Below are 24,288 nucleotides of genomic sequence, written 5' to 3'. Positions count from 1 at the left end.
AAGGGTTAAAAAGTTTTTTTTAAATTTCTGTTTCTATTTCTTTTTATTTCTTTATTGATCTGTGTTGGATCTTTAGCAGCAATCCGGACCAGTTGTCATGGTGATTAGCAGCACAGAGAGGAGGAGCTGTCTGGAGGAGAAACAACAGGAGGAGGAGGAGAGAAAGAAGAAAGCAGGGCAGGGACGGGGGGGGGGGGGACTAGGAGGAGAAGGAGATCCCTACGAGTGTCCCGTCACCTTCTCCTCCCTCCACCGCCCTCCCTCTCTCCGTCCTCTGTCACAGCCGGGGGGGAGCAGCAGAGAAAGGTGGAGAAGAAGAGTTCAACACAGAGACCATCCATGAGTCCCAAACCGCACGTGGTGCCGTCTCCTCCCTTCACACCAGCCTCTATCTTCTTGATGCAACAGTGTGTGTGTGTGTGTGTGTGTGTGTGTGTGTTGACTGTTAATATGGAAAACTGTAATGCCGGAACTAACGGGTGATCTGAATGGAGATCCAATTGAAAAGCATGGCTCCTCTCTTCCTCCTCTTCGTCCTCCTCCTCTTCCTCCTCTCCAGGCTTAAACAACAACCAAGTAGAACACACAACTCCTCAAACCCGAGAAAAAAAATCAAATAATATTAAACAACAATAATAATAATATTAATAAAAACAAACTTATCACAATCATTCCTTTCCAATTACAATCGCAACAAAAGACAAAAAACTAAAACGGGATAAAAGGAGAGTTCTCGGAGCATCCTCCTCCTCTTCCCTCTCCTCCTCTCCCTCTCCTCCTCCCCCCCTCCTCCTCCTCCTCTCATGCAGTACAGACTGTCTCCTGCAGCACAAAGTTCACCTCTTTGTCTCTGAACTCTGGCTGTGTGTGTAGTTGTAGTAGTTGTAGTTAAAATTGTATGGCTTTAGGGCATGGTTCAGGTTTTATCAAGAGTTGGCTGGCCCCTCGTCTGAGTCCGGCCTCCCTCTGCCACCCCCAGCGGGGTTATTGTTGTTGGACGCAGGGTAGTAGTCCTCAGGGGGCGGGGCTTGTGGCCCTGGGGCGGTGGGGGCCGTCCGAGTCCGGAAGGCAGACAGTCCGATTGGCAGAGCGAGGGGCAGGGAGGCCGAGCCGAACTGAGAGGCCTCCATGGAAGACACCGCCCCCAGGTGGTGCAGCCCTAGGGACACGCCCACATCCATGCTGTCACTCATCTGGGGCGGGGATCCCTGCTGGCCCCCCACTCCACCGATGCCCGTCTGTCCGCCCTGCCGCAGGCCACGCCCACCGTTCCCGTGGTGGGAGTAGGTCGGGTGCGGGTGGTGGGGCGCGTCCAGGAAGTGGCGCTGGTGCTGTTGGGAGGCAGCCGGCTTGTGGAGCAGCAACTGGGTGTATGCTGGGTCCTGACCCCCACCTCCACCATCACTGCCGGGCCACATCCTCATCTGCTGCTGGGAGGGAGCCTGGGGGGATGAGATGCAACCATGAAGAAACTAAAAGCAACACAACAATCTGCTGTGGGGGCAAATCCTGCTCAGGAGCAACAAGAGGGTCACTTTTATTTGAGGGTTGAGTGGCATCATAGCACCACCATGTGGTCAGTGTTGTTATCGCTGTTCTCTTATGGTACAGTATGAGGTGTTGTTTCACACATTTTTGCAACTCCAAAACATTTAAATTTCCCTTCTCCATTATTCCAAGGTTGCTAAATAATGGTAGGCTTGTCCATAATTCATTTACACATGTGGTACTTTTAACCACATTGTTATTAATGAGATCAAAATTCGATTACTCTTTAAATATTGCACAATATATCCCTAAACTAAAATGTGGTATTCTAGATGGCAGTGCTATATTTCACTACTGCTGTGAGTGTATTCCAGGACAGTGTGTGTGAGCTGTGTGTACCTGAGGGCTGGTCATCTCATAGTCTGAGTGTGTAACAGCAGAGTTGTAGTAGCGGTTACTGTAGCGGTAGTTGCGGTTGTCATTGGAAGAACCACTGGAGCCACCTAGAGACAAAACAGAGCCAGGTTAAATAAAACACAACAAAACGCAGCACAGCAGTACACACTGCTACGTTTTCCCAGAGCTGATTAGTTGTAGTTGTGTGTTTACCAGAGCTAGAAACAGAGCTAGTAGTGGAGGTTGAATGGGAGTGGTCCATGGCAGGAGAGGTGGACGTCGATGAACTGGTGTTGGTTCCTTCATCTGTCGTCTTCTTGAAGAAATTGTGCTGCAGGGCGTAGAATGGCGTGATGCGGCTTTTCGGGTCATAGTCCAGCATGCGCAGGATCAGATCTACGGGACATGATGAGGATCATATTTAGCCACAGGAACTAAGTCAATATGGAGTATGTTACCTGCACATTGTGTTGACCAATACGCTTTTGACAAAATGTTCTTTCCACTTAATGAACAGCTTTGTTCTGGCTCCTGACTGGCTAAAGAGATGAGCCACTGCTGAGCACACACTGATGAGATCTACTGTCTAAATGAAATGCAGCCCTTCAATTCTGATGTGTCTTCAGCTCACACAGGTGTGTGTGGTGTTTCAATGACAATTATGGGTGTTCATTTGACATTTGAATGAATTTATCACCTGGAACAATGAAAAACAATTCATTTAACTTCAACTTTGCTAGTGAATTCACAGTATTTAGGAAAAAGGACGGACTCCACTTCTTTTCTATTCCTGCTGCACATGTAGCACATGGTGATTGTCTGTAACGCAGCCTGACAACAGTGACTTCCCCAAAAATGTTCCTCGTCATTCATCTGGAATTTGACTGCCATATTGATTGCATTGATATGGATGTAAATAGAACCCCTCAGTGTGTGTTGGTCACCTTTAAACTTCAGGTAGTCGCAGGGGGCGTGTCCCGGCTCCCCTGCCCTGCGGCCCCCTGGGCCTCCAGTCTCCACACCCAAGATCTCATGAAGACGCCGCGTGGCCGGGGGCTTATACTCCTGGAAACACACCATGCACAAATGTTAAGATACAGAAACAGATGATTTCAGGCTCCATTACCACCACACATGATAACGGAGGTACCTGCTGCTCTGAAACATGGACATATTTGCAAAATATAGATTTGTCATGAATAGTTTTTGATAAACTTCTCACAAAAACAACGGTGCAGCACCCACACACTTGTTCACTTTGAAGAGTGAGTTGACCTTTGAATAAAACATTGACATGGATCAGATACCTTCTTGATGTCCTTGTTCTTCTTCACTGTCCACAGGCCATCTGACAGCTTGTCAAAATACTTCCTGGCTTTAGGGGCCGTGTCAAGCATGTGGGCGGGTGGAACCCCCAACACCTCCACAATCTTATTCATCTGGTCCACCTACAAACACACACAAACGCATGTCAACATGGAGAATGTGTCTAATCTTCTAATACTAAGTTGTTTCACTCACTTTTCTTCTGAACAGTTAAATGCAGAGTTAATATTGAGGGCTCACCTCGTTGGAGCCGCTGAACAGGGGCTCTCCTGTGTGCATCTCCACCAGGATGCAGCCCAGAGACCACATGTCGATGGCCAGGTCGTAGGGCATGCCGAGCAGCACCTCCGGAGAGCGGTAGAACCTGCTCTGGATGTACTGGTAGATCTGAGAGGAGGACAGACATGAACACAGTAATGTTATTATACCTTGAAGCTTTTTTTAAAGTTTAAACTGTAAACTAAAACTGAGATTTTATTTATGCTTTTTTTAAACTGTAGTATGTGCTCATGTGTTTCAGTTTTGGTGTCTGCCGCCTGAATATGCTGAATGAAAGGCAGGATGTCCTATCAATAAAATCATTTTTGATCCTAAATATCTTGGTTTCTTCTTTTCTAAGGTCACATTTTTCTGTTGTTCTACATAATACATTCAAGTAAAAAACATCCTATTCATATTTATTTTCTCTATTATTTATGTGCATTTTACATCACAGATAACTAGTAATTGTAACAGATTACATTTTTAAAGTCACCCTCCCAACTCTGGTTGCCTGCTGTTTCAGTAGTTGTCCACTAGGAGGAGCCATGTTCCATTAACAGAGCGACAGTGAAGTCTGTTGCTGCCTCTTGAACTCTTCATATTAGAGCTTAGTTCATTTTTTGTTTGGTTTGTGCATTGAACTTTTCCATAGACACAAAATACTGCTGATTAACTCAAATACAAATGACCGAAATGCAGAATTTTAAAACACATTAGACCAAAAAAAGGTGAAGTGATTTTGTACCAAACCATAACAGATGTTTGATTGTATACTGACATAGGTATTGTAGTGTTACTTGAAGTCATTGATCTTTCTAACCCAAATGATGAGTATCACCGGGGGGCGGAGCTTCCCCCAGCAAGCACGCGCCATAGGGAATAACGGCGATTTAATACATCGACTTTAATAAATGCACTTTGACAAATGAACGCTGCTCACCCTCTGCCCCAACTGGCAAGAGGATCCAAAGTCCACAATCTTGATGGCAGATCTCTTGGGGTTACACAGCAGGATGTTCTCAGGCTTCAGGTCGCAGTGGATGATTGACAGCTCTGGAGTGGCCAGGAATAATAATGCTGCGGATAAAAGAAACCCAAAGTCATTTGATTATTACCTACCGAATGTGATTTGCAACAGTCTTTCTTTATGATTTGATGAAGAAGTGCATTCTTTTCTTCCGCCACTCGGGGGCAGACAACGAGAAGCTAAAAGCACATGTGACTCATGAGTGTGTGGAGGCCCCCCACCTGTACACAGCTGCTGTGCAAACTTCCTGGTGAGGTTGAGGGAGACGCCTCTGAAGTTGGTGTTCCTCAGCAGATCGTACAGGTTGTAGCTCAACAACTCAAACACCAAACAGAGATGGTTCCTAAACATAAAGTGACGCTTCAGGTGGACTGCACCCAGACAGGAGAAGGGAGACAAAGAAGGAGGTTAGCACGAGTACAGGACAACTTTGAAATCAACACAGACTTTTGGAGTGTTGGCTTTTATATATAAATGCTATTTGAATTCCTAATTTCCAAGTAAGGTGAGGTAAGGGGTCATGGAATGTTTTCTTTCATAATACATTTGACCCCAACCAGTATGTGGTGCTGTCATAGTATGTGTTCAATAAATGGTCTATATACCACACTACAGGAAAGGGAATACCAAAAAGCCAAATAGGGCCTCCCTGATTCCAATGTTGGGATTCTGTATAACTAACATCTTATATAAGCAGTCCTTATCAGCGGGTCAAAGTTATTGAGGTGCATTTGAGAAACACGTCATCCGACTACAGTACACAAGCCTTGATATCGCTTTATTGTTTTGCGTACTTCTATAATATATTGCTGAGCTTCCTTCTTCAAAGTTCTGCTTGGGGTCCGACAGCGCTTTCCTGACCCCTGAACCCTTTGTTTTGTCCTTCTTACCTATGTAATATTTCATCTCAGTGTCATGCTTGTTCATGAGCTCCAGCAGGCGTAGTTCAATCTGAGCCTGGTTTAGAAATGCCTTCTTGTTCTTGATGATCTTGATGGCGACCCATTCCTGCTCATGGTGGTCGTAGGCCTTCACCACCTGCAGACACACATCAACACGTTCGTCACGCCATGCCAGAATCGTGCATTTCCTTCATGCAGCAAAACTGGAGCCTGCCTTGTATTCAACTACAGTGAATGGTCCCACTCTCCACTGTGCCAACAATTCCTTTGTTTAACATAACAATTTAGCAGGGCGGGGTTTTTTATTATTAATTGAAGTTGTTATTGATTTCATTTGTATTGGTTTTCACAATACAAATGATGGTGTATAATTATAGGTTCAAATATCCAGCAGCTGTATCGAAAGTAATCAAATGTAGCTCCTAGCCGGAATTGTTAGCTTTGATGAGCACATTGATGCATCAATAGTCAAAATATGATATGATATATAGAATAAATATGATTTCAATATGGGCTTTTACGCACGAGTACTTTTATTTTTGCTACTTTAAGTTTATTCTGCTGCCAATACTGTTGACTTCAGATAGATGTTCGCCTCACCTGTCCGAAGGAGCCCTTCCCGATCAGCGAGTCTATCTCATAGCGGTCCAGCCACTTTTCTCCATTTTTGACAATGTAGTCGTAGTTGTCGTCGTCATAGCCATCGTTGTAGACTTTCCTCTCCTTCTTGGTGCTGCTGTCCTCTGGAGGGACCTGCTGGGCCCGTCGCTTCTTCTTAGTATAGTACACCTGGGGATTAGAACAGATCAGGACCCTGTTCTGCTTCATAGTCCATCTAAAAGACCCCAAACCTCCAACTACCATCATTCTTCTCAGGGACTAGGAGCCGGTTAAATCAGCTGAGTTGAGAAAATGACTGTCCCAATTTTCATGGAAATGATGTAGGCGTGTAGCATGGGCCGCGGAACAACCGAAACAATTTGTGATGGAAACAAGGATCATTTTCTACTTTTTAAGGGAATAGCATTTGTAAAGGTCTGCTTTCGATAGTTGACTTAAGAATTACTTAAAAAATATATATATATTTCCTTAGATAAAGAAAACCCAAGGTGGCAGGGACCTGCATTTTTTTCATCCCATAGCCAACATATACAATATCTGGCAGGCACTCATTTCGTATGGCACAAAAAAAAAGGTAAATACTTTCAATACCTAAAATTGTTTAAACCCAGAAAAGTGTGTGTGTGTGTGTGTGTGTGTGTGTGTGTGTGTGTGTGTGTGTGTGTGTGTGTGTGTGTGTGTGTGTGTGTGTGTGTGTGTGTGTGTGTGTGTGTGTGGTGGTGTGTGTGTGTGTGTGTGTGTGTGTGTGTGTGTGTGTGTGTGTGTGTGTGTGTGTGTGTGTGTGTGTGTGTGTGTGTGTGTGTGTGTTTTTGTCAGCTCAGGGCCTGCACCCCTCTTCATCTGCTCCTTAGAGCCCCTCGTGCACCCCCCCAACCTGATCAGAAGTCACGTGTTCCTCTGAGAGCATGCTGTGGTTTTATATCTTAGAGGTGCTGACACCACCATAATGCCACACACATGTCTCCTCTCCAGATCAAAGCTGCTCCTCCGGTCCTGGCCATACACACTTTGCAGCAACCACAAGAGGTACCAAGATGAGACCTTGTTGGAGTCAAATGCTTGCAGCCCCTGCGCCTGCAGCTGGTGGAACATGCTCCAATCCAAAGGTCACATGTTGATGGGATAAGCAAATTCCCATGACTCCTGGATTATCTTTGAGAGGACAAGAAGTCGCTCTGCTCCTCTTGTTCTCCATGAGCTTCACATCTGAGTGAACCATGTGTACATAGATACTTCATTGGGACTTTACTTCCACTGTTATGGAACAACCAAGGATGGCTTTATACTAATACATACTTTTATTTACATATCATATGGTTTGATCACGTTTCTGAGATTACTACGACTGTTTTAGGCAAATTCAAGAAGTATTTTGGCCTTTTTTAGTAACACTTATGTATATAGATATATCCGGTTAACTAGTAGAGGCTATCGTCTTTGCAAACGTTCTGCCAGTACAACAGTCGTTCTTTAGCAGAGTAAATGAATGAAAGATATGACATCTAGCCCTTTTCCCTTGAGGATCTTACTGCAGCAGTCTCTTGTCAGTAGCTTGGCAACAAATTCTATATCAAAAACATGCAAAATAATTGAAACACATCGCTCTTGCTGCAGTGCTGCCATGACGATCAACAGGTGAAACAGGTAGTCACTGTGTGAGTGTGTGTCTGTGTGAGTGTTACCTGCTGCTGCTCGGCCATGGAGTGGATGGAGCTGAAGGAGGGGTGTGTATGTGTGTGCTGGCTGGTCATGGCTGGCTCAGCGAGGGAGAATCCCTGGGCAGTGGAGGAGGAGGAGGAGGAGGAGGAGGAGGAGGAGGTGGGCGGACATCCTGAGCTGCTAACACCTGAGGGGGGGGAGAGAGAGAGATGATTAGAGAGGGAAACCTCAGACATTCTAATCATTTGCCTCCATCGTTGACACGTAGCTGTTCTGTTTTCCCCACAGCCAATCAGAAAAAGTCACTCGCTAATATTTGACATTTTGGCAATACATACTCCACAACACAAATCCAAAAGCTCCAAGGTTCCAAAAGGGCACAACACATTTATCAAAAAACGTAACAAAATCAAAGCGAGGAGAAGTTGTTAAAGCTCCAGCCGATACTGGCAGCTACAACATCTGAGTTGATTTGCTTTTATATCATCACATAATATGAACGTTGTTAGTCTGGTCATCAAAAAAACTGCAAAGTGATATTTAAAATGACACCTAACACACATTTGACCTTTCTGTACTGACCTCTCCCGTTACGCAGCCAACAGACGGCATACACTACTGATACATCTTTGAAGACTTCGAAGCTAAAACAACAAATGAATATCCGATGGTTCAATTCCCAAATCCATAAATGTATTTTGCTTTCAGGTTTTTTTCTACAGATTTAAAACAAGCACAGGAGGATCCCAAATCTGAGAGATAACGGCTCTAGAGCCCTATATATTTATTTAGGCAATTTAATTGTTTTAATAATATGATAATTAGCTTCTCTCCGCTTCTTTTTAAATGGCTTGATTCTAATTGGTCTATTTGGACTGTGGTAAACAAACAGTTGTCAGAAAACATTCAAAGGGAACAGCAGAAAAAGACAGACAGGAAGTGAACACTAAAGGGAACAGCAAAAGAGTACCAGTATAGTAAACAGGTCATCCCTCTAACACGGACATGGCAGAATTGTTGTTTCGTAACATTTTATTCAAGATCTGGATGGTATTAAGATTAATCTTGCGGGTGCTACGAGGTGGCAAATAATACTGTAAATGAAAAGTTGCATTTAAGCACACCAAAAAGGCAGCCACACCAGTCTGCACCATTATCCCATATCCCTGAAATGTAAGACTTCTGAAACAGTGATTCACAACAACCAATCAAAGTGATCTCTACCGGCTTCTTATGCGAGTTCAGCCCCTCAACATGCTGGGCCACAACTGGGCCGAGCAAAGAGAACCACTCCCAAAGCTACATGTGGTCAACAAAACCACATGATAGTGGTTGAGTTGTGTGTCTCTTGTGTCTCTTCTTGTAAAGCAAACACCACAAGTCTGCATCTTTCTCAGGAAAGAGGTGGAAAATCAACACATTCCTACAGCCAATCAGTGAGCAGTATCAGCTGCTCTTTGACCTTTCAACGTAAGCATATGCTGGTGGACGGTGGATGTGTAACGCAGTTTGTGTGAGCATCATGGCTCAAGGGCAAGTGAGCAGATGATATGATAAGGATTGATATGTTATCTGTTTATTTAAATGCATCAGCCAATGCAAGCACTTTCTGCAACCTCACGTAGCAAGTGAGCTAGCAACCAAAAGAGGACATGCGTGAGTAAGAATACAGAGAGGCTTACTGCATAATGAATGATGCTTTGATTTACAGTGGACAGGGAGTGGCTGAGCTGCTGACCACTTCTCTTCCTCCAGTTCAGCTGCTGGACTGGGAGGAGTGATGGAGGTGGCAGCCTCTGTCTGAATGAGCAACCTGTGAATTACTGTTAAAGGCTTCAAGGCGTGATGGTTCCATTCTGGCAGCTGGGAAATACCAACAACAAATGGGAAAAACAATATTTATAAATGTGCCTAAATATCAACTTCTAATATGGCACTCACTTTGAACTAGTTTATGCTGAACGGTTACATGATTCTGGATATATAGACTGATGTGCAACATAGCAGTGTAGTAGTATGGTGTTGTGTGGAATGGCACAATGATACAACTGGTTATCAGCAACAACTCATCTCATCATTTGTATCTGATCAAATGCCTTAAGCATTACACCAAGGTAAGATGATGAATTTCACAAATCCATTTGGAAGAGGTGTTTAAAGTGAGGAATGGAAACTGGTTGTCTCAAAGCAATGCAAAATCTGAAACTACATGTTGTAATTGGCACCAACCAGCCATAATACAAGTACTACGACTCAAAATGAATAAGGGATCGAACCAGTGCAAAAAGTGGTAAAGCAGAATTTGAGGGTGACCAGGTTTAAGGTGTTGAGGCTTCAACAGAGGTTCTTGGAGATGTGGACGACTTGATGCTGGCAACACGCTAAAGCTCAGTTCCAATATGAATAAGATCCTTTGTCTTGTTGGTATTAAGTGCCAGGAAACACATTGCTGTCATTTTCACACTTGGTAACCGTGCTTAAACCATGTACAGGGGTGCAGTTGCAGGGGAAGACTAGAGGGCATTGCTCAATTTGTCATTACAGTAAATCTATATCTATGTGGATTAAGATTGTATTGAGAGGCAGCATGGAGAATCCAGCATGGATGGGCCCTGCTAACAAGCTGGTTGACAACATCAGAGCAGATAACACTTGCTGTACTGGGTCTCTTGTGGAAAGCCCTACATGGCAAAACTGGGTTTTTGTAGATGTAAATAGATCGATTAGAACAGTCTACGGAAAAGACATTTTCAGGGCTATATTTTATCAATCTTAACATTACATTTAACACGTATTATAGGTTCCTATTCAGTATTCAATAGCTTTTGCCACACATGAATTTAATTTAAGAGCTCTGTGGCTAAATGGAGATGTATTTGTGTGTTGTGATAAGATAGAGAGGGTAGACCAATCACTGTCTCTGGGCCTGTTGTGGTGCTCCGGTCTTGGCCTGCTCAGAGATATGACACTGCTGGAGAGAGAATATCTGCCTAGTACTGAGAAATCTGCACCGCCTCTTTAAGAGACTGAGAGGCACTCACAGCACTTCCTCAATCTGGCATCCCCCTTCTTGCGCTGCCATTGGCCGGGGCCCCCTCTTTCTCTGTCAGCTGATTCGCTGTTGGTATCTAAGGGCTGGCTGGCCAGCACTCTATAAATAAACCCAGTGCTGTCTCAGCAACCAGCCTACAATACTCATTAGCTACTTCTCTCTCTCCTCTTCCGCCTCTCTCCTGCTAAGCAAGTAGCTTCCAATAGCAGGCAGGCTCTCAGCAGCAGCAGTCTGACATACTCTCCCCTAGCAACCCAACCCACCCTACCAGCCACTCTCTCCTCCCCCTTTCCTTCATCATCCTTCCTCCCATCTCAAACCCCTCAACCCCTCAAAATCATTCTCTCCTCTATTCATCATCCCTTATTCCCATCTTTCCTGACTTTAATCAGATGACTGCTCAGTATGTCTTTATAAGATACATGTTTCTCGTTTTCTGCAGACTGTCACATCTCCATCAATGTTAAATGCTAAATATTGTTACATTATTATGCAACAATATTTAGGGCAACAGTTAGGAGTCACTCCAGGCAGCAGAGTATTGCTACAAACTAATACTGCCTGCTCACATGATGTTAGACGAGGAAAAACAATGCTGAGCCAACAGAGGGGACCAACAGTTGTGCAACACTGCCACAAAGAAGGGTCTCTTTACTACTGGTGTGTCCAACTCAAATGCAATACCACTTCAGCCCAAGCTTGCGTCCATCATTAAAAAACGGTGCTAATTGAGATAATAATAGCTTGATCAATGTGGTGACAATATGCTTTAACTCTGACTCTTCAGGACATTATAATTAAGGCATATATATGTTGTATTTCATTCCTTTGTGGCTGTGACTGTTTTTGATCAGGTAATCACCATTCCTATCAAGGGTAAACGCTAATTGTCATATGCACAGTTAAATCAAGTTTCCCTGTACAATGACATTCTTGACTCTGAACTCTAGTCTCTATATAAGGAAACATTTTTGTTTCCTTTCATAGAACAATGGACAGCTTACAACAAAACTAATAAACAAAACTAGGGATATTTTTTACATAGGTGCATTATACAGAACACAACCAATGTGTTTACAACTGTATATAAAGCCCAAAATGTTAACCTGCATTTTCTAAGAGCAAAAGGTGGAACTTCTTAATTGAGCTCTCAAAGGCCAACTGATGCATTCAACTTTAAACTTGATAACATGTTCCCCCCGTAAGGCTCTAAATTATTTGGATACTGTAATTTAGGAACCTGCATTTGTTAAATGACCTGGTGTACTTGAAGGGAAAACTAGACAAAAGTGATCAGAAAGATGGATACAGTTAGAATGAAGTATCCAGGGTAATGAATAACCAGATTGCATATGTAAATAATCCAGATCAAAACAAAGACACTAGTTCCCATATAAACATACTCAGTAAGACAGTTCTTGGTAAAGAGTGACATGGAGCTGCAATCTAAAGATATGGTCAGAGTAAACAGCAGGTGCATACAAGGAAGGGCAAAGATCCAAATGCACATGGATACACACTAGGCGTGGAGTGAGCCCAAGATGCACCTGAGCATTGAAAACATTTCATCTTCATCCAAATGTTCCCACTTGTTCTAAACCTGATACTTGATGCAGCAAGTCAGAGACGTAGCTATCGTATAAACACAGTTAGTTAACAGCAAACATGTGTACTGTTGGTACACAGGCTGTTTGTGTTCACTGAGACACAAACATATAAAAAGGGAGGTACCCGTAAGAACACATTTTGATTGGAGGGGCCTTAAGGGAAGGTTAAATCACCACGTAAAAGGTATAGGTACAATTAACTACCTATGTTGGTGTATTAGAGAACACATTTATTGGTAGTATGTAATATGATATAAATACATACAGTATTTATTGCGGTGTTGCTCTCGGATTAATGCCAGTTTGTGCCATTTTTTTTCTTTCTCATAAAGCAATATACATCCAAGAAAAAAGATATTGCTAGTATGTAGTGTAAACTACTACTTGACATTGTTTACGTGTGTCAACTACAAGTTTTCCTTTTTGTTAAATTGTCTGAATTTGGTGTTTTCTCTGGTTAGTGTCAGTAAGGCTACACAATGAAAGACTTTTGGATCAGTTTTATGCACAAGCTGAACATTTCTGATATAAAAAAGGGTGCACAATTACATGCTTTGGAGATCCTGTTCATGAATGTGTAGTGCGAGTACAACTACAGCCTTTACACCTGGTGAACACACCTCTATTGATCACAAATAGAGTATATTTGTTATGTCAGATGTGGAGGGAATGAGGGATGGACTTTTTCTGCAGGTTTTGTTATTATTTTGTTAAAATCTAACAACATACTGTGCAAAAGGCTGGTAATCACATACAGCCAGATAGGTTTCTCGCTCCCAGCCGTGGGCCAGCCAGCTGACAGCTGAATGCCTCATAAATCCCAGACTCCCCATTTCCCGATAGGTCGGGTCTTGATTCCACTGCTAACACGCCTGTTTATTTATTTGCAGGGTTTCACAAAAAGAGAGCGCTTCCTCTACAAAAACAGATAAACCAGCTAAGTTTAGGCCATTTTTCTCACATGATGTTTTCTAGACAGACATTAGTTGCTGAAACTTCAATTATGTTTGTGGCCCCTCAGTTGTAATTGTAGCACAATCATTTTTAGCAAGTTCATTTAGCATTTGGACTCTTAGATTTAACTTTTTCTAGTCTTCTATCAATGTTTATTTTTTTGTTGTCAAATGAGTCAAATGAAAAGGGTTCAGGTTAAGCCCCTGTCACACTGTCCCGAAATTGACACCAGATGGACACACGAATATGGAATTGTGAATTTCGCACGAAGTTGGTCCCGAAGTTGGTCCCGAAGTTGGTCAACAGCCAAGCAACAGCCGAAGCAAGTACGATGCCTACAGAAGGCCACACGATGGCACCCGAACCACACACAGAAATATGGTCGTAGACGTTACTGATGATTTAGAATGTATCCAGACTCAACGTAAGAGCTTGTACCTCTTCGGGGGGTGCTAACATTTAAACATACACTTTGTTCTTTACTTTCTCCGTCTTTATATGTAGATTTTAAGATATTACTTATCTCCGTCATGTTGTTTCCATAGCAACAACAATTTCCTGTCAACAGCGTAAACTCGCCTTCAAAATAAAAGCATCTAAATAAAACAGGAAGTTAACCTAAATTACATTTAAGACATACAACTGCAACGAAAGTAAGAAAAACAATGTAATATCCTTTTCAGTTTCACAGAACACAAATTGGGTTATTTACATAATATGTTTACATGATTTTGTTGTGCAATAAAAGCAATCTCGATGTCATCGTACTATAATACGATGGCTACACGACGGCATTGCGAGGGCTTCACGTAGTCGTGTTGCCTTCCTAAGACAATCGGGCAGCTTCTTCTTTCCTTCGTATTGTCTTCGTGAGGCGAAAAATGCCCGATGGCACCGATGATCAGACGAAGTAAAGACGAAGATGACACGATTTGACAAGATGCCCTGACGAGTGCCTTACGAAGGGCAAAATGGACACACAAATTCAACACGAAAATGAACCTTCGCAAGGTCCTTCGGCAATTTTTTGTCATGCCAAAGATTTTGCAACCGCTCACGAAGTTGCTGCCGGAGCCTGAGAAACTCCACCGGTCGTCATACGATGGCTTAAGATGCCCTCACGAATGGCCCGATGTTGTTACGACCAGAGCCGACTTTGAACATTTCCTTTATCGTGTGTCCATCGGGTGTCAATTTCGGGACAGTGTGACAGGGGCTTTAAGCAATTCAGCAGTGAATAATGTAATTAAGATAACCTTAATCTAACCAGCTGCAACCATAAAGTGACGAACACACGAATGTCCCTAAGTATAATTTAATAATATATATTATACTTTTTTTTTTTTTTTTGTAATGGGTCTTTTACATAATGAAAATGTTTGCTTTGGTACATTTTGATCCCTATGCCGTTGCAATTTTTGTTAAGCAATATTTTGAATGAAGTATTTTGAACTATAATTTGCTACATTTACTGAAGAGACATAAAACATTGACTTTACAGCAGCTTCACACTCAAAGGGAAAGGGAGGGAGTGCTGTGTATATAAATATGGCCGAGGGGCCATTAACACACATTGTAATGTTAATGAAGTTTTTGGGCCATGAGCAGCGAAAAGGGATATACTGGGACTAAAATGCAACCCAGGACTGAGAGGCCCAATATATTTTGGCAGTAGTTTCAACATAAAACTGTTTTTTAGTTAGGGTGTCATGCTGACACCAGCCACCTTACCGCCGCACTGAATCAAAACAAGCCCCGCCAGACAAAAACACTAAGTCACAGTTTACTTGCAAAACGTGCAGTCATACATTAGAGTGCTAAAATAGTTACACTTGCTCGCACATTCACACACACACTCAGATACATCATGTTTTTCAATATGAAATAAAAAAATACAAACTGAAAACGACTCAGCCAATCACATTAAGTCAGAGCCAGGATTGGTCTATGTATGAAGAGGGCACTGCTACCCCTCTTAGTTTTGACAGTATTGGTTGGTCCTGGTCTGACAGTGCTCTTCCCTGTGCTGTCTGCAACCCTGAAGGCCAGACTGACCCAAGTCACAGCTTTAACTACTGACACGTTATAACTACAGCCGACAGTTTGGGAGTATCAGTATTCACAGTAGTCACTCAGATTAGATATGATGATTTCAGCTTGCAATATTTTTTTTATATTTTAGGGAGAATACGGTTATGAAATGTATCCCAGTTTTCTCCATATTCTGGAAATTATGTTAAAAGGGGACCAGAGAAATTGGGTATTAATTTTCCGTAGGCCTGTGACTACTTGTGCTGTCCGGTTTTTAGATAAAGCCACGTCATTTACGGTTATAAATGTCCTTCTTATGTTGCTATTAACAAACTCGCTTTTATGGAAAATAAAGAGTAAGACCATTTACTACAGACGTGTCGTTCAGCTATTTTATATATAGAAACAACACACTTTTCTGTGCAGGAAAATAACCCTTATCATAATTGATACGAGTTAAACTGCGCCCGCATCCATCACTGCTCCGACTGATGGATCGATAAATCATTGTAGCTGGTTTCTATATAATGCTGGTTTCCATATAATGCATTGACTATGCTGGTTGTCATTTGATGCATTTACGTCATCTGGGGGATTTATTTTTTCTTCTTATAACAAAGGAACTGATTTACTGCTGCACATATACGATCATATGGCCTTTACCCTTCCTTAGCCAGTGTAAAGATTAAACAAGTGTTCTATGGTCACACCTCTTGGCTTTGATAAAAGTCCCGGGCTCTGTTGAGCACTGCACACTCTGTAGGCCATAGTAAATCACAGGTAACAGTCAATACATTGATGCAGTCGAAGGATATTGACTGAATAAATTTCTTTTTCAAAATACTATGTTTAAGGAATTAGAAAATGAGTGACACAATGGAGACCAATACTGACCATGTAGGACTCATAAAACTAAACTAAACATAAACTAACAGTTGAATTAATCCAACCCCAGCCGTTGACATGAGTGCTTTGAGTCAATAAAAAAGAAGTGTTATTCTGATCTGTGATCAGCATATTCAACAGAATGAAAATATAATTACTAGTATGACAAGTTAGTTACGTACATTAAAAAAAAAAAAAAAAAGGTGAACCTGACACTTTTTATATGTATTTCAATGTAGTGATGATGTAGATGGAACAGAGCTGACAACCAGTTGCTTTATATACAAACAGTAGTTTACCACAGCAAACATGATGGGACAGCTGCTGTGATAGACCCTCATGAGTAACAGATGGGGCTGGTCCCCATGTGCCTCCTTGTGAACTCACAGACTTTCACTCCTGTGAGGGCTCAGGGCCGTCTCATCGTGGAATCAGAGTTTGAGGACGACGTCACAGACTTTTTAAGTGTTTAGAATAAATCATTGATGAGGTCGGCAAGATGTTTTCCTTCTAAACTTAATCGTACATGTAGTGTACCAGAACTATGTGTTAAATATCTCTCTTACAATAGTCAGATTTGACATCAAATTTGTTTTAGTCTGACAGAACTTTATAACATATCAGCAAAAACATCACTTCATTAAACATAATACAGTGTAAGATTTGCATGTCCAGGAAGCAGGATTTCACTTAGTTATGTACCATTCATTATACGACATTGGTAGCCCTCAAGCTACATTGATAAAGTCTATGTGGGTTCAGGATTTAGGAGGAACAGTTGGAACTGGACCACGGGATTCTTGAAAACAATAACATTTAATTATACTATACATCTAGATTTGTCTGTAACATAATGTTACATATGTTAATTCTTTTTGCATATAATTATTATTACACTATTTCAAGCTGAATTTACTAATATAATCAAAAAATACAAATGAAAACAACTGATTAACAAGGACAAATTAATGTTTTAACAGATATGTAAATATCTTTTGAAAGTTTACCTTAGCAAAGCGGCACAGAATGTGTCAATATCGTATTATCTTCTCCAAGACACAGGGGCGCTTCAACTGCTGTTAATTATTTGCATTAACAGTGTTGCATTTTCACATACATTTTCATGAAGCACTAAAAGTTGTTGAGATCACTTACTTATGGTATGTTCACACCGGACGTAAAGTGATTTTTAGCGCGTCGCAATTACATGTCAAGCCAATGCAAAGACGCGGATAGATGCAAATGATGCGATTGCCGCGGCTTCACGAGTTAACATTTTTCAACTTAAGCGTCAAATTTGCGTGACACTGTCTCGCGTTAGCCAATCCACGGAGCAGATCTCAGCCTGCCGTCACTGACGTTGAAAAGAAAACCAAACAGTAGCTGTTGTCGCTGGGCGACAGCAGACAGAGCTCACAGCTCTTCATATCTGTTCAGAAACTGGAGAATAGTTATAAATGTACAAACCAGACTGTCTATGGCATCGCTGATTTAATTATGTCTGTATGACGTTGTTGTGAGTGTGGACAGAGCAACTACATGTTAGCTTAGCCTAGCCTGATCATTCCGATCTCCATTCAGAAAACACACATTTTAAAAGTGTTTCGCCTGCCATCTTGTAAGCACAGTTGTCAAAGCAATAATTCATGTTTTCTTACTAATCTGTATCAGTTTGAAGTTATTTTGGCATCGTTTTGATACATGTATTATAATTAATTCACGGTAAAATGTGTTAATTTTGTTGCAATTGGTATATTCCATAGTATCTACATGGAGATAAGCCCCGCCTCCTCGTCAGCACGTCTAGTTTGAAACTCGAGCGAGTAAAGAGATGCGAATCTTAACATTACGTCCGGTGGAGGGCACAATTATACTAAGCAGCCTTGACTTCTTTGACTTGAAGAAACCTCTTCTATAAGCCTTGTGGTACACCTCAAATCCTACCTCAAAGACCTTCAGGGTAACTTTGAGAGGGTCTGTGTCCGGCCCTTGTCAACCCAACAACGGGGTCCCTCAGGGCTCTGTCATTGGTCCCCTCCTTCTTTCGATTTACACCAATTAACTTGGCTCTTTCACTTGCTCTCATAGCTTCTCCTACAACAGCTACGCAGATTATACACAACTGAATATTTCCCCCAGGTGGCTGCAGAAATATCTGCTTGTCTGGCTTTCATCTCTCAGTGGATGTCTACACACCACTTGAAGCTCAACGTTCACAAGACAGAAATGCTTTTCCATTCAGCAAAGGACACCCCCATCTGTAACCTGACTATCAAGACGGGCACCTATGTTATGTCCCCGACTCAAACTGCAAGGAATTTCGTTGTGACGCTGGACGACTAACCGCCCTGCAAATACACTCTTCCCAACATCAAGGGGATACTACTGACTCAGAAGGTGGCACAGCTTCCAGGCTCTTGTCATTTCACGCCCTGACTACTGCAACTCCCTCCTGGCTGGCCTACCTGCAGGTGCCATCCGACCTCTGTAGCTCATCCAGGATACAGCAGCCCAACTGTTCTTCAAACTTCCTAAGTTCTCCCACACTACGACGCTCTTCAGCTCCCTTCACTGGCTGCCAGTAGCTGCGCGAATCCACTACAAGACACTGGCCTACCGTTCCGTGAATGGATCAGACCCTTCCTACATCCAGAACACGGTTAAACCATACACCCTATCGGTTGCTCCTTCCCTACTGCAGTTGGGACCGAGGTATCCCTTAGCAAGAACACCCCTGATTGCTATCATGGCAATAAAAAAGATGTAACCAGCTCCCCCATTGAGCAGAAACTCTACACATCTTATCTCGCAGACTCAAAACCCAGCTGTTTCATCTGCACCTTGTCCAATAAAGAAAAACATATCTCTGTCTGTAGGACTTGAAATAGATTGGCTTATTTGGAGCTAATGTACTTCCAGGATTCCTGTTGTTCCGACCATGTATCCTCATTGTTGATTGCACTTATTGTCGCTTTAGATAAAAGTGTCGGGTTTAAAAACAACATTAAACATTCTTAAAAAAGTATTAAATCTTACGACGTTAATGGTCCGGATTAAAAAAGAAGATAAACACAGCTGCTTAGCGAAGAATAATATAGAAAACTGATTTACGAGCTTGGTTTCAGGTTAGGTCAGCAATTATGTGTAGTATTCACAGTACGTAAAACTGAAATTATTGTATTCTCTGTAAACTTGTGTTTGGTTATGTTGTGGAGCAAGCTAGCTCTTTTATCCTGTACTTTGAGAATGGTAAACTACTGAAGACAGCCAATGGACACGCAGGCCAGCCCTGACAGACCACTTGTTGCACTTGTGGCGCCAAGTAATAGCTGTCCTGGAAATTCACAAGTTGACAAGCTGATCCATAGCACTTTTGGGCTATGGCACACCAGTTTTAACCTTTGGCCACGGTTCATATTGTAAATGAAATAATGGGTAAAGAGTACCAAATTATAATCCAACATGTGTGAGGTGACAACACATCTAATCACAGTGTGGATTGTTCAGCATCCTCACATCCCGTCTCTCAGCTCAGTGTCCCACTGCCTGACTGACCACGTCAAACTGTCTGACACAGCAAAGCTTCCTGCTGCAGCTCACACTGACAGGGATAGAAAAACGTCAGCATCACCACTCAACAGCAACACAAACACACACATACTGTACACACATAGCATCTCTGCCAAATGACTGACAGAAACTAAATAATAAGAATCCTATGATGACAAACTGCAGACACAAAAAACACAGGTATCAACTCTGAGACTTACACACTTGTGGCTGATCTGTCAATTAAGGAAGAGAGTTTACACTATGACTTGGGATTGTGAGTGTGTGGTTCTATGTTCAGGTGAGTATGTGTGTGTGTACTGACTCTTGTTCTTGCGCAGCAGGCCGGTGGCGATCCAGGGTTCTGTTTGGACCATCCTGCAAGAGGGCACAGGCTTGTCCTCCACGGATGATGATGATGATGATGTGATCACCATGGAAATGCTTGGCAATAGTTCAATCCAGCAGGGAAAAACTGTCAATCAAAACACTTTGACAGGTGGGCGTGTGGGGGTTTAGTCCCTCATGAGACGTGTCTTCAATCCCAGAGTTCGTTTCAACAGTTTACATCCAACTAAATCAATGAATGTTGAAATGGTGGGAAACCGACCAACCAATCAAAAGGCACCGTCTTCTCTGGCTTGTTTCTTTTTTTGTGACTGTGGTTTCTAAGGCAACCAACTGGTGTACAGGCAGCTTGTCTCTCTGAAGTAAAAATATAAAGGATGTAATCTCTTTCTTCTGTGGAGTTAACTATAGATATAGATCTCTCATTTTACATATATATTATTTTCCTCTGTAGGTTTGGGGAATGGGGAAATATAGAATATTTGGTTAGTCAGGTTAGCTTTTTGTTTTGTTGGTTTCGGCAGTATCATGCATTCTTTCTGTGTGCTGGAGATTTGTAGTGCTCCAGGTGGCTGGTGACTTTTATTTGAAGAAGTCAAAAGTAGAGCTTTCTTACAGTTTGTGAACAAGTAGCCACTATAATGAATAGTTTGAGCTAAATGTCTGAGGGGTAAAGGCATAAACTCTAGTCGCTTATGATAGGTTTACTAAGCCCTAGCAGTTCGAACCAAAAGTACACAGCTAATAGTTCTTCAGACATCTTAATAGTAATCCAGTACAGGTTTGTGTGTCCAGTAAATCCTTAACCAGGGGAATACAGTACAGCTAGTATTCTCTGGTCAGTAAATTCCCAACTGATCTCATGTTATTCAGCAGAATAAATGAATCCACTTGTTATTCTCCCACACTATTAGTAAGATAAGATAAGATAGTAAAACACATTAACTAGCTGAAAGTCAAGTGTGTGCTAACCAGGCTCGCCCAGCATGCTGACAGGTGGGCTGGGCGAGGTAGTGTTATAGGAAGAGAAGGAGGTGGAGGGGAGTTGGGTTTCCAGTTGACCGCTTTTACCCCATCCCTTAAGCTAAATATAGCTCCAATTACAGGCGCTTTCAGGGGGACTGGTCACTGGACAGAGTAGGGCAGTGTAGAGTGATGTTACCACTCAGATTAATCCAGTGACACACAAAGCCCTCCGCTGCCAATGTCACAGAGCCTGTCCAGCCAGCTTCAGGAGCCTCCCCTTCACCCACCTACAGCAGAAGGTGGCTGGCCTCTGCCAGGGTGAAAAGGAGCCCTTTTAAAAGGCCAGACAATAATATAATCCCCATACACTGGACGGGATGCCTCTGTTACAACAATCAAATGCACAGACACATGTAAACAAACAGTTCCAGTGCAACGTGTTGATTTCAGAGAGACGTGCAGCTCCAGAGAAAGTTCTGCTGGCTAGAGATCCACACTCACGGGCTAACAGGAACAAAATGACGCACCAATACAAACAGGGACAGTGTACTGTTTTCCGTTGTGGGGAATGCAAGGGAATAAATCCGGGAACAAAAGTTTAAATCCAGTATCCGTGTTGAAGAAATAGAAAAAATAAGCCGCTGTGGGCCTGCATTGTACTTTCAAACTCCCACAGTCCCCTCTGTTCACCAAAGCAGAACTCGATCCAGAAAAATGTCAGCCTCTGAGGTAATCCCACTAAAACAAAAATACTAACAGCGTCAGAACAACAACAAAGCAACACTTTAAAGTCGTGTCAAAGTAAAGAAAGCAGATCCGGTAAAGTTCCTGAGCTTGTTGTCAGACGACGTACATAGCTTCATGACGCGCCTCTTCTTCTGTCTGCTTCCGCTCTCTTTTCTCACATTAAACGTCCTCCTTTACATGTCCTTCTCACAATTTAGGGATAATTGTTTTAATTCTTCAAGGTGGAAACCTTCACAAGGGCGATTTCGACTCATGTTTCTCGCCCGTTTCCCTTTTCGTGCTTCTCCGTTAGAAAGAATCTGTGTCCCTCTCCCTTACAGCTCCCCCACCCTGCGATATGGACTGTACCATGTGCCTAGAGTGGGGGTCGGGGCTGCTCAGTCTGGCGCAGCTTCACTTTGTACCGGTGAAACCGCTACATACACACACAGTGTGATAACACGACATTTGCGATATTTCACGTGGATGTCCACCTAAACCACCACTCAGATGCTGATTTTAATGCACGTTATCAACAACCAACGTGAGTTAGTGGGACAGTAACCTTCCCTCTGACCACTTAGTCTGTTCCAGCAGACCTCTGCTGTCCTGGCCATTTATAGTAACAGCGGGATATATATACTGGAACTTTATATTCACGCATACATAGACAACCTTTACTTAAATCCGTTACACAGTTTTATAGATAAAGCGTGGCCAAAATCAAAATGGGTTGCTACATAGCCTACTTATAACCACTTCCTATTAGGCGCATATTACTTTTCTGTATGTATTAGTCTGAAAATGGTATCATCACTTTCACAAAACAATGGTTTTCAAAATGATAGCTTTGATGTCATATTATATACAGTTCAGGATCTCAAAAAATATATATGTGGTATTCTTCTAACAAATGCAATTTGTAATGTTCATGGAAGACCTGCCTGGATACAGGGGCATGGAGAAAGGGACGAGTTGACAGTGGGTTGATTAATGCCTCCCAAAGTGGACAAGGTTTCACACAGATGACTATGATTATGAACGTTTTTACAATAATGTATGTGACTGAGGCACATATGACAGAGCTGCATTTATAATAAGCTAAGGTTTTAAACTAGGTTTTATTGTTGTCACCATGTTAGACCGAAAGGCTACATTTTGTTCATTCAGTGCTTCTAAATGATAGAACTTCTGGGTACTTGGGTAAATGCAGCTCTATCCTCACTCAGCAAGCACCCTCTATGGGCTCTGTTGCTACCCGACGCGATGGCAGCTGCACTGCAATTGGCTATATAAAGTCCCATACTTGGCTGTGATTGGGTAGCGGCCGAGTTTGTGGGCGGGGCGGTCGGCTTAGTTTCACAGTGTCTCTTCAAACGGCGCGAGGCAGGAATGACGCGGAAATAGTTTGAAGATGTCAGGTAGAAATGGAGAGAGGGAGGGAGGGAGGGAGGGAGAGGGGGCAGAACATGGTCACTGAGTGACTCTACAGCTGAGATGTGCGACTCACTTCTCCAGCTAAAAGTTGTTACTGTTGCTATCCGAACATTCCGGCTAAATCAGGCACAAGGCTGCCTGGGAACAGCTACACACATACACACACAATATCATAAAGCAGCTCCTTAAAGGAAAATACAACTCATACTGAACTGTGTCACTGCAGTTCTTATTAATGTGATTTTTATCTTTATCCTTTACAAAATAAACACTCAGTTACATAAAATAAAAAACGTGTGCTCACTGTCATAATGTACTGGATAAATGTAAGGTCTCCCCTGATAATTATGTACTGTACAGCAGTACACTTTCAAACTGTGCCAAGCAAATACTGTTTATAAAGCGCTATAATGGCAAGCTGCAATCGCAACACATTTGTTTAAAAATGCTGTACAAAATAATTGAGAAATCTTTTTTTGGTATACACAAATGTATTGTTAGTATAGTGTTAGCTAAATTATTTGGAAACCCTGCTCCAGAAAACCATGGTTCAAATCACTACACTCCCACACACTGAAAACAGCTGACCAGCCACAGCTGACCAGCCACAGCTAAAATAAGATAGCATGGCCTAATAACATGCTATAATTATAGGGCTTGCATTCAAAGAGATAAGACACAAGCAAGCAGAACTTAACTTTATATACATAACAGCACAGCAGTAATGTAGGCTATGCATGGTAATCAAATGCAGATGTATCACTACAGGTGGTCTGCTTTAAAAATACCTAATTACCAGTTCAGATTGACTGGGTCTGTAGAGGGTGCCAGGATAATGTAAAGCATGTTGCAAAGAGCAGTGCACGCCACACACACAGATCCATAGAAAGACAATGCATGGTGTATAAATTAAAGCCCAATAGGCACTGGCCCATACCTTGACTATACACGAACAAGCACTACAACCACGAGACCATAGGAGTCATTTTCTAAGAAGTATTTTTACTTAATGGACTTCATGACCATATGCAGTGCCTGCTACTGTACATCGTG

General features: G+C 42.4%; 1 protein-coding gene across 1 annotated transcript; it reads right to left on the bottom strand.

Moving 5' to 3' along the window:
• Nucleotides 1–24: 24 nt before the first annotated feature.
• dyrk1b (dual-specificity tyrosine-(Y)-phosphorylation regulated kinase 1B) lies at nucleotides 25–22,152 on the bottom strand. The gene is made up of 13 exons (XM_071206040.1): nucleotides 20,084–22,152; nucleotides 7,655–7,867; nucleotides 7,133–7,227; nucleotides 6,001–6,189; nucleotides 5,389–5,536; nucleotides 4,720–4,869; nucleotides 4,412–4,548; nucleotides 3,451–3,597; nucleotides 3,192–3,332; nucleotides 2,829–2,949; nucleotides 2,098–2,280; nucleotides 1,888–1,991; nucleotides 25–1,442 (listed from the first exon to the last, which is right to left on the bottom strand). The coding sequence occupies exons 1-13, from the start codon at nucleotides 20,193–20,195 to the stop codon at nucleotides 927–929; spliced, it is 2,256 nt and encodes a 751-aa protein (XP_071062141.1). The 5' UTR covers nucleotides 20,196–22,152; the 3' UTR covers nucleotides 25–926.
• Between the last annotated feature and the right edge of the window lie 2,136 nt (nucleotides 22,153–24,288).

Source organism: Pseudochaenichthys georgianus, chromosome 16, assembly GCF_902827115.2.
Source record: "Pseudochaenichthys georgianus chromosome 16, fPseGeo1.2, whole genome shotgun sequence".
In the NCBI taxonomy this organism is placed as follows: Eukaryota; Metazoa; Chordata; class Actinopteri; order Perciformes; family Channichthyidae; genus Pseudochaenichthys; species Pseudochaenichthys georgianus.
Note: the sequence above shows the minus strand (reverse complement) of the source record. Positions and strands in the feature narration are given on the sequence as shown.